The 11,523-nt window shown below is 39.9% G+C and overlaps 1 protein-coding gene across 5 annotated transcripts; it reads left to right on the forward strand.

Moving 5' to 3' along the window:
• LOC112193011 (UDP-glycosyltransferase 73C4) lies at positions 1 to 4,825 on the forward strand. Of its 5 annotated transcripts, XR_002933751.2 has the most exons (4): positions 1 to 1,704; positions 1,894 to 1,967; positions 2,281 to 2,382; positions 3,259 to 3,370. XR_002933751.2 is itself a non-coding variant. In XM_024333008.2 (3 exons), the coding sequence occupies exons 2-3, from the start codon at positions 2,294 to 2,296 to the stop codon at positions 4,665 to 4,667; spliced, it is 1,503 nt and encodes a 500-aa protein (XP_024188776.1). In that variant the 5' UTR covers positions 1,892 to 1,967; positions 2,281 to 2,293; the 3' UTR covers positions 4,668 to 4,825. The 5 variants fall into 5 exon arrangements, 3 of the variants coding, with proteins under 3 accessions (XP_024188777.1, XP_024188776.1, XP_024188775.1); XR_005808636.1 differs by having other exon boundaries at positions 1,894 to 2,382; positions 3,259 to 3,376; XM_024333008.2 differs by lacking the exon at positions 1 to 1,704 and having other exon boundaries at positions 1,892 to 1,967; positions 2,281 to 2,387; positions 3,259 to 4,825.
• Positions 4,826 to 11,523: the final 6,698 nt, after the last annotated feature.

An 11,523-nucleotide genomic window follows, 5' to 3' on the forward strand; every position in this document is an offset into this window, starting at 1 on the left:
CAAAATAATCCTACTCCAAACACGTATTGTGCAGGATCAATGACAAGTATTGTGGTCTCATATCATTTTATGACGGAATCTTTTAGAATCTTGAAACATTGTGTGGTTCAAAATAACACTACATAGTCATTTGTCAAATCATTTCTTCATCTAGATTTGCCTACCTCTGGTTTTGTATTCTCAATCTCTCTGGCAATTGCAATTGCAATTGCAATGGCTTCAGAGTCCCATGATCAGCTTCACTTTGTTTTGATACCACTAATGTCTCCAGGCCACCTTCTACCAATGGCAGACATGGCTAAGCTATTGGCACAGCATGGTCTGGTGGTCACAATTATCACCACACCTCTCAATGCTGTTGGAATCAAACCTGTCATTGATCGTGCCATTGATTCCGGTCTCTCCCTTCATCTAGTCCAGTTCATTTTGCCACTTGCTGAGTGTGGTTTGCCAGATGGATGTGAAAACTTGGAATCAGTCCCTGCAAGAAACTTGTTTTGTAATTTCTTTGATGCAGTTAGCAGGCTTCAGAAGCCAGTAGAGAAATTGCTTGAGACACTGAAACCCCATCCGAGCTGCATAATCTCAGATAAACATCTGCCGTGGACAGCTGAGATTGCTCAAAAGTTTGGGTTACCAAGGTATTGGTTTGATGGGACTAGTTGCTTTACTCTCTTGTCTAACCATAATATAGAAACATCCAAGGTCCTAGAGAGTGTTTCAGGATCAGAATCATTTATGGTGCCTGGTTTGCCTGATGAGATTGAACTTACTTTAGGCCAATTACCGGCGCACTTGAATCCTGCTAATGTTGACTTCAGAGATTTCCACGGAAAAGTAGAGGAAGCTACAAAAGCATCATGTGGAGTTGTTGTGAATAGCTTTGAGCAGTTGGAAACGGAGTATGTCAAAGAGTATAGAAAGGTTAGTAAAGTGTGGAGTATTGGTCCAGTGTCACTTTCCAACAACACAAACTTGGACAAAGCTCAAAGAGGCAAGTCAGGCAACAAGGCCTCCATTGATCAACACCAGTGCTTGAGATGGCTCGATTCATGGCCTGAGAGCTCGGTTGTCTATGTATGTCTCGGAAGCCTCGGCCGTGTCGAAACTCCTCAGTTGGTAGAGCTTGGATTAGGCTTAGAAGCATCAAACCGGCCTTTTGTTTGGGTGATCCGCAGAAAGAAGACAGAAGAATGGGCAAAATGGTTGTTGGAAGATGGATTTGAGGACCGGATTAAAGGTAGAGGACTATTAATCCATGGTTGGGCACCACAAGTATTGATATTGTCACATCCTGCAGTTGGTGGGTTTTTAACACATTGTGGTTGGAATTCGACGTTGGAAGGGATTTGTGCTGGGATTCCAATGATCACATTTCCTATGTTTGCTGAGCAGTTCTACAATGAGAAGTTCATAGTGCATGTCTTGAAGATTGGTGTGAGAGTTGGTGCCTCAGTGGTCATTCCGTTGGGAAAACAAGAAGGGTCTGTGGTGTCAGTGAAAAGCGGCGAGTTTAAGGAGGCTATAGAGAAAGTGATGATCACTGAAGGGAATAAAGAAGGAGAAGAAAGAAGAGAGAGAGCAAAGAAGCTTGCAGTGATGGCCAAGAAAGCTACAGAGGAGGGAGGTTCTTCTTACCTCAACATTAGACTGTTAATTGAAGATGTAAGATCATACAAACATCAGTAGTACTACCCATCTTAGGTGAGAGACCACCAATGACATCTGTCTTAAAAATAATATTGTTATGAAATGCAGTGATTATAGTGCTTATGGATTTTAATAAGAAATAAATCTCTACTATTTATGTCTCTGGGAATATTTCCGGTCACTTCTAACTACAAACTACCATCTTATTATTGGCAGCTAATCATATTTTTTTCTTGCTGGCAGTATTTAGGGTTCCTTGAATGATAGCACTCGTAGTCATAGGCAAAATGGACACTGCTCTGAGAAGGCACTCGCAGGTGAAAAGAAATATTGCACTGTTGGTGTTCATTTGCTGGATAGAAACCGGACTCTAGTTAGTAGTTACACAGTTACCCTATTGTGTGAATGTACTTACTGATCTTATTGAAAGTATATTTATTTTCTACATCAATGGGTGTGGTGCAATCACCATATGAATTGATAGGCTTTTTACTGAGATAAACTAGAGATGGATAAACATTGTCCATGCATATCTTGTTTCTGTTTCCTGTAAACAAAAGTACAAAACCATCTTCTATGAAACCAATACGCTTTGGTAGTCCCTCCTACTAACACCCATCAATTTTTCAGTCTTCTAGTGTATATGAGGTGGTATGCACTATGCAGGGATAACGAAACTCAGACCGTCAGTAGAATAAGCGGCAGCAATATCATGACAAATTCAGACAGACAGTTGGGTACACGACTCTTCTTCATTTGGATTGGACACCTGTGCTTCAGTGTTACCAATCGTACAATCAATTCTTAATTATTGCATATTTGCAATTGATTCAGACATCTATAATCAGCTTCACTTTGCTTTGTTTTTTAGCTGTCACGTACTGGTGTTTTAATTGGTAGTATTTAGGTGATTTATTGTCTTTTTCCTCTACCTAGTAAAAATTAAGTTATTAATTCTAGTCATAGCTTCAAAATTTACCTGATCTCAGAATTAAGGCACGGTTAGTTCACAAGAATGATAATATCTTTGTACATTGACACTTTTGGTTTAGTTAATAGAATATCCTTTTCTCTTTTTTTTTTTTCAATTAGTTAATAGAATATCCTTGAAACAGACTTTCTGTGCATCAGTTGCATGTTGCAGTCACTGCAGATACAGATATAATAAAGACTAAAGAGATTGATAAGATTTTCGCGGTTTAACATTAATTATCTATAAGTCCCCTTTCTTTTTTTTCCTTGAAGCAAACCATGTCCATATAACCAAGATAGACATATAGTAAAATAAAGTATTGCATAAATATAGGACTACAGCATCCATGCACCACATATTGTTGCAAATTTTTGGCTCAATAAGTCAATATATCAAATCTTATCATCATTACTATCAAAAGTGCAAGCGGCACAAAAGATGATAAGATTTGACATACTGAGCCTAGATGCCCTCAGTATCATATCACTATATTCTAACCCCATTCAAATTTCTTCATTTAGATTACATATATCTTCCCCTCAAATTTTATCATTGCAAGTATTTAGGTGCTCTTACAATGGCTTCAGAATCCCATGATCAACTTCACTTTGTTTTAATACCTCTAATGTCTCCAGGGCACCTCATACCAATGGCAGACATGGCTAAGCTATTGGCACTACATGGTGTGGTGGTCACAATTGTAACCACACCCCTTAATGCCATTCGGATCAAACCAATCATAGATCGTGCGATTGATTCTGGTCTCCCTATTCATATGGTGCAGTTCAGTTTGCCACTCCATGAGTTTGGTTTGCCAGAGGGATGTGAAAACTTGGATTCAGTTCCCTCAAGAAACTTGTTTCTGAATTTCTTTGATGCAGTTAGCAAGCTGCATCAGTCAGTAGAACAATTGCTTGAAACAATAAAACCCATTCCAAGCTGCATAATTTCAGATAGAGGTCTTTCATGGGCGGCTGAGATTGCTCAGAAGTTTGGGTTACCAAGGCTTTTGTTTGATGGGACTAATTGCTTTACTCTTTTGTGTACTCATAATATACAAGCACACAAGATCCTAGACAGTGTTTCAGGCTCAGACCCCTTTGTGGTGCCTGGTTTGCCTGATGAGATTGAGCTTACTTCAGCACAATTGCCGGGGCACCTGAATCCTTCGTCAGATGATTTAAGAGTTCTCCACAAAAAGATAGAGAAAGCTAAAGGAGCTTTTGGAATTGTTGTGAATAGCTTTGAGGAGTTGGAACCGGAATATTTCTCAGAGTATAGAAAGGTTACTAGTAGAGTTTGGAGTATCGGTCCAGTGTCACTGTCCAACCAGACAGAACTGGACAAAGCTCAAAGAGGAGACAAGGCCTCAATTGATGAAAAAGAATGCCTGAAATGGCTTGATTCATGGCCTGAGAGGTCTGTGGTTTATGTATGTCTTGGAAGCCTTAGCCGTGTCACGACTCTTCAATTGATAGAGCTAGGTTTAGGCCTAGAAACTTCAGACTGTCCTTTTGTTTGGGTGATAAGCAGAAACAATTCAGAAGAATGGGGAAAATGGCTGTTCGAAGATGGATTTGAGGAGAGGATTAAAGGAAGAGGACTATTAATCTATGGTTGGGCACCACAAGTATTGATATTATCACATTCTTCAGTAGGTGGATTTCTAACACATGGTGGTTGGAATTCAACATTGGAAGGGATTTGTGCTGGGATTCCCATGATCACATGGCCTATGTTTGCTGAGCAGTTCTACAATGAGAAGTTGATAGTGCAAGTCTTGAAGATTGGTGAGAGAGTTGGGGCTAATGTGGGCATTCCATTGGGGAAACAAGAGAGCTCTAGGGTGTTGGTGAAGAGTGGTGAGTTTAAAGAGGTCATAGACAACGTGATGAACAAGGAAGGGAATAAAGAAGGAGAAGAGAGAAGAGAGAGAGCAAGAAAGCTTGCAATAATGGCAAAGAAAGCTACAGAGGAGGGAGGCTCTTCTTACCTTAATATTAGACTGTTAATTGAAGATATAAGACTATACAAACACAACTAGCCATGCCCATTTAGGCTAAGATATGAATCATTTCAATTTATGGTCCATGAACTTGCACTATGCTAGTATATATGCTGTATACCCTTATCTTAATTTTTTATGATTTTTTTTTTATACGAAAAGAACCTTTTATGTTTGGGATTGTTGAAGTAAATTGGATTTGCAGAGACAATTGTATTTATCATTGATAATAGGAGCCATTTAAATAGGGAATTGCAGAGTACATAATAGGTAATAGAATCCAAACATAACTAGTAATCTAGAACCTTCTCCTATTACAACTCAATGACTAAACTCTAGTTTGAAAAGGCACACATTATGTCGACATCCTTCAACACTCTCCCTTGTGCCGCTCAAACTTGGTGATGACGCTTTGATTGTTGCCTCATTAAAAACCTTGCCAAATAACAAAAACCATGTGGGACAAACATAACCCTGGTCGAAGGACCAAAAGAGCACAACACATCATTCACTCTTCGAGATCGAACATATAGACATCATGCCTCCCCCTGATGTCAATATCTCCCCCTGATTGCTACAATCATGGGAGTTCCGATAACTTTCTCAATCCGATGCTTTTCACATGTTTCTCGAAGGTGGATTTTGATAACGACTTAGTAAATAAGTCTGCTACATTATCCTCTGATAGGATTTGGTTCACTTCAATATTTAGAAGTGTTTGTTGTTGCTGATTGTAAAAGAACTTAGGTGATATATGCTTGGTGTTGTCGCCCTTGATGGAACCTAATTTCATTTGCTCAATACAAGCTGCATTATCTTCATAAATGCATGTAGGTTCATCTGTGGTAGACTTCAAACCACAAGTTCCTCGAATGTGTCTAACTACAGACCTTAGCCATATGCATTCTCGCACGGCTTCATGTAGAGCAATAATCTCTGCATGATTTGAGGAAGTAGCAACAAGGGTCTGCTTTGTAGATCTCCAAGATGTCGCTGTGCTTCCCATAGTAAAGACATAACCCGTTTGGGAGTGACATTTGTGAGGGTCAGAGAGATACACTGCATCAGCAAAACCCATCAAGACATCATTGTCATTTTGATGGAGGGGAGGGGGAGGAGGAGGACGTCGGCCACCATGGATGGTGTCACCGGTGTCAACATCATGGAAGGTGGCTTTTTGCCTTGTGAGGTCTGATCCCACACTTCCGTAATTTCTTTTCTCTCTGTAGGGATAGAACAAGCCCATATCTATCGTACATTTTAAGTAACGAAAGATTGTCTTTATACCAGTCCAATGGCGTTGCGTTGCCGCGGGGCTATATCTAGCCAATAAGTTCATAACAATTTAGGTGTCCGATCTAGTATTGTGCTAAGTACAATAATGTGCCTCTTGTACATAAGTAAGCACTTCTACTATTAAGACGTCTTCGTCAGCATCCCTGGGACAAAACGGATCCCTTTTAGGGCCAAGACTACGGACGACCATGGGAGTGCATCTTTGACTTTATCAAAATGTCTAAGCATCTATTGACACGGTATGCAAGTTCTAAATCTAGATAAAACCATGTTCTCCCAAGGTCCTTCCTCTCACACTCAGATTTCAGGTGTTCAGCGGTTTTCCTTAATTCACAAGGGTTCCAATTATGTTTATCAACATAAACCGCGACAATTGCAAATCTAGAACTTGTCATGGAAACGCGTGGGCATAGTTCATCATATCCCTTCCCAATCAATAACTCCGTGGTCTAGAGCCACTTGATTTGGGTAAATAAAGTTCACAAGAACCTTCATTATATTCCGTATCTAGATCCCCATAAAGATACGTAGTGACCACATTCGTAAGCTGAATGTTCGGTTATTTGGAAACTACCAAACTGACTAGGTAGTGGAGTGCAATGACATCCATTATGAGAGAATACGTCTTCTCGTAGTCGATTCCAGGGCGTTGTGAGAAACCTTGCGCCATAAGGCGAGATTACCATCTCTTTTTCTCATCACTCTATCTAACGAAGTCCTATTAATGTCAATAGGTTTTATGTTAGAAGGTGTTGCCATCTCAGGCCCGAAATCCTTCCTCTTCGTTAGTGAATCCAATTCAACCTGAATCACATTTTTCCATTTAGGCCAATTTTCTCTACATTGGCATTCTTCAACGGAGTAAGGTTCGATGTCATTGGTCTCAATAATTCCACATCCTCATGTACACTAGTGTAGTTCGTAGAGATCTCTACATTCTTAGGAATTGGTTCTAACATTGAGGCGTCCCCTAACGATGTCTCTTGGACATAACCATAATCCAGAATATCCTTATGAGACGGATTTTGAGTATCAATGACCAATGGATCAAGTTGTGTCAAACTCGCTCTCTTCTTAAGGCAAGAATCCATTGAACATATGGGTCTCCTACGCTCTCTAACGGAACCCATGGCCTATGACGCCATTATGCCACCTTGTGGCGTCACCATACCACCATACTTGGTAGTGGTGTCGTACCCATCTCCTCTGGGAGGCACCATATCCTCTTGTGGGGACATCAATCCTTGCAGGCATGTTTGCAGCAGGTATATGTGATCTCGTCACTTTTAGGGGATCAAGATGAGATGTAGTGGGGACAGACCATGACAATTCCTGTCGTTCCTGTTGAACATTGACGTTCTAATCTCCCCCTAACGATGGGAAGGCTGTCTCATCAAAGTGACAATTCGCAAATCCAGCGAAAAAGAGATCGCCTGTCAAGGGTTCTACATAGTGGACTTATAGTTGGAGACTTATGTCCAACATAAATAAATAAATATATATATATATATATATATATATATATATGCATTCGTTGCAATAACTCATGTTGATGCGCTGTGGCAGCGCAATTGACACATAAACCTCACACTCAAATATGTATAAGTACGAGATATTAGACTCGAACCCAGTCACTAGCTGTAACGCAAATAAAAGTTGAGTGACTGCTATGAGTCCTAGACGAAATAGCATGGCTGCATGCAATATTGCATAACCCAAGCGAAAATATTGGTGCGCATTACCAAAGTCCGGGCTACCATCGTAGTCTTTTAATGGTGGCTTTTCCGCTAGGCTAATTGGGTGTGTACATGGGAATATGATACTTGATATCAATACCATATGGTATGCAATAGTCATCGAAAATTTTTGATGTAAACTCTCTAGCATTATCAAGTCAAATTGACTTAATGGGATGATCTGGGTAGTGAGCCCGTAACCATATGTTCTGGGCTAGGAGTTCATCATAAGCACCATTACAAGTGGATGATAGCGCGACATGTGACCAGCGTGTCCGCACATTAACCAACACCATAAAACATCTAAGCAGTCCGCAAGTTGGTTAAATCGATCCACAAAATCCCCTTGGATTCAATGTAAGAATGGAATTATTTCTTTAGTGTTCTTTGCATAGGATAGTCTTGATCCTATAAAAAACAGGCTTTGCAAAATGAAAGATTGGCCTTATAATCAACCAATGAAGGTTTTGGTTGAGCCAGAATGTCACAATTTACTTTGAGAAGTAGAGAGATGAGCCAAGTCTCCATACATGGCGTCAATGCCATGTATTGGCCGCAGGGGGTAGGCGGTGCCGGCCATGTGTGGCCAGTCTTGCACAATGGCACCATGAGGCGCATGTGCAGCTCCTCGAACCAATTCTTGGTTCTTACTTCTTTTCGTTCTGAAAAATAGATGTCCGTGTGAAGTATTTAATACACGGATCATCATGTCACGACCTGGGTGTCCCAAACGGTCATGCCAAAGCATATATGTGTCAAAATCTCATAAATTATCTCTCATGACATGGTTGGATTCAATGACTCGAATAGTGGTTGCATACAACCCACTAGAGCGACACATAAGTTTCTCTAATACTCGTTTATGTCCGTAGTCATTAGAGGTGCATTCTCACAATGTGTTTCATTGGCTCTTATATCTTTCAAATAATAAACTTCGAATTAAGGTATGTCCAGGACATTAAGTAAAAGAATCGACACTTTATTAATAGCCAATAATTACATCAAAGTTTCTTAACCAAAGTCTAATCCAAAAATAAAAATCAAACTTAGACAGATTGTAGTCACTCAATCCGTTCTGTGACTCCAATCAAATATGACCAGCAAAGTAGGAAAAGATGTCGGTGGAGCGAGGCTCTCTTAAGTACCATTAATCTCAATTACTTTCCTAGACATCATACTTAATTAGGTGAGCCAAGTGAGAAAGATTTAAAACAAAATGTCATTTATTGATTTAAGGCATAATTGCCATTACATAATTCTTGGAAATAAAAGACTATTCTAAATAAAAATCTGCGGCATTGTGTCTTCATCACCAGATTTAAAGTCTTCTTGAACTCGATGTCATGATCGCCATGAGGAGGCTACTTTCTTAGGTACATTACAAACTCAGGTCCATTGATCAGACGTTCCATATCAAAAATAGACACGATGAAGAGGATTCTCCCTTGAATGAGGCGCATCCGCGCTATGTGCATGGTCCCTAGGACCTGAGGTGTTGGAAGATTATGACCATGACCAACGTTAGCTCTAAGGTTTCCAACCCTTCGTCCCTCAAAATCACAGCTCATACAGTGGCGTGATTGTCGCCTTTGGCGACTACCTTCATGAGCATTTTGATCATATGGATCATGACATCTATGGCGACTTTCTCTAACCATGGGACGATGCTCTGGATAGCTATCTCTAAGCCTATCAATTTCTCTTCTCATAAGCTCGTTGCCTTGCCTTTCAACAATTTCCATAGCTTCAATAAGCTGTTGAAAGCTTGTGATCCTTCTTGCATTTATATGAGTCCGAAACAAATCACAGGACCTCATAGCATAGACAGGGAAGGTATTAAGGGTTTTCTCAATCAATTGTTCTTCTGTGATCGTCTTGCCACAGACGCGCATCATTCTTGTGATGCGAAGAGCTTCCGAATAAAATTGTATGACTGTATCAAAGTCAGAGAAGAGAAGATCATTCCATTCTGCTTCTAAATTTGCTAGGATGGAGTCACGAACGTTGCCATAACCTTCACGAAGCGCTTGCTATAGCTTTATAGCTCTATCCTCATAGATGAACTCAAACCTGAGGTCCCTATCCATGTGACGCATCATTAGAGCAAGTGCCCTAGAATTGTCGATCTTAGTTTGAGGGTCTGGAGTAGTTCCTTCATGACAAAGATCTTGGATTGTGTGCAATAAGTCACGGGCAATAAGGTGGAGCTCAACATCCTGAGCCCACATTAGGTATCTTTTGCCTGCATAATCCAATGGAACAAAATCGAGTCTGTTCGAGTTTGACATCCTGAAAGAAGGGTGAAACAAGAACGAATTAGTTTCAGAGTCAATGCTTCCACGAACACTAATAATAATAAGATTTCCGAGCTATGCTACCAAGAAATCGATTTCCAAGAATATTTGGATTAGACCCAAACAATGATGTTTTAATATGGTCACAATTTGATGCTTACGGACACTCTTAGTCCAAGCATTATGAACACTCTTAGTTCATACGAACACTCTTAGTTCGTTAAGCTTGAATCCCCGCAATTCTGCTTATTAAATACTCAAAACCCTATTCATATATTCCAAAAATCTGCATAAAATAAAAGGAATTTAAAATACAAGAAAGCAGCAACTTTAATTACAAAAACTTACGTGATGATTTGGGGCTTGAGAACATGCGCGTGTTGGAGCAGGCTTGTTGGGGCAGCAACAGCAATAAGTGGCAGCAAGCAACAGCAGCAAACGGTGACAGCAAGCGGCGGGAGCAGCAATCAGTAGCAGTTTGGACAGCAGGCAGCAGCAATCAATAACAGTTTCTGCAGCAGTTTGGGCAGCAGGGGCTGCAGCTAGGGTTGGAAAAACTGCGGCAGTAGGGTTGGAGGCTATGGTTTTCGGCAGGTTTTGGTGTTTAGGGTTTTAAGGTTTTTTTCTTTTTTTTTTGCTAGGGTTAGGGCTCGTGCTGATAACGTGTTGTAGGAGAATGGAATTGCAGAGTGAATTGTATTTATCATTGATAATATGAGCCTTTTAAATAGGGAATTACAGAGTGCATAATAGGTAATAGAATCAAACATAACTAGTAATCTAGAACATTCTCCTATTACAACTCAATGACTAAACCCTAGTTTGAAGAGCACACATTATGTCGACATCCTTCAACAGGGATGTCATTCTTTCTTAATTAGGCACGTCTATGATGAGAAATCAGTTAAGAAAATGGTATGGTTTGCCCATACCATGAAATCAAGTTTTGGATGTGCATGTTTATATTTCTTTAAGCTATTTTTCAAGCTACCCAATCAGGAGGATACCTTTCCTTGACTAGATTTTAATTGAAGTGTAATAGGTGACAAAGTTCTGAACTAGATAATCTAGATGTTCCCTACAAATTATGTTCACTAGAAAACAGCTGATTGATCGAGGAACAAACATCATTTTTGATGAATTGCAAGGTGTACCAACATATAGACAACAGATCGATCAAGTCTAGAATTAAGATGAGGAAGTAACGGGTTTTTGGTCGATTAATAAAGTTGATGCCTAAGAATCAAGGACTCTTGGGTTTTTGATTGGTGGAGTCTTGGTCTATTCTTGAAATCTGTTTATCTGTCTAGCACTATCTAGTGGCTTTGTTATTGATTGAGTTTGTATTTTCTATGATATTTATTAACTAAGTTGGTGCTTTCCAATGTTAATTAAGAGTGTGGTAATCTAGGGGTCATATTCTAGAATGAGTATCTAGTGATTCTAGTCCCTATAAGAAGGTCTGGGTACTATTTTTTAGGAGTATGAATGAAAATATTTAGTTTAAACATTGGAGGTTTGATCCCTCGAAGTAATCATTGCCTTCTACTCTGTTAAGTTTCTAGCTGA

The sequence above is a fragment of the Rosa chinensis genome, chromosome 3, assembly GCF_002994745.2.
Source record: "Rosa chinensis cultivar Old Blush chromosome 3, RchiOBHm-V2, whole genome shotgun sequence".
Classification (NCBI taxonomy): Eukaryota; Viridiplantae; Streptophyta; class Magnoliopsida; order Rosales; family Rosaceae; genus Rosa; species Rosa chinensis.

What these genes read in the sequence shown, in the direction of transcription:
- LOC112193011 (XM_024333007.2), top strand. Translation starts at nt 3,090, where the DNA reads ATGCCCTCAGTATCATATCACTATATTCTAACCCCATTCAAATTTCTT.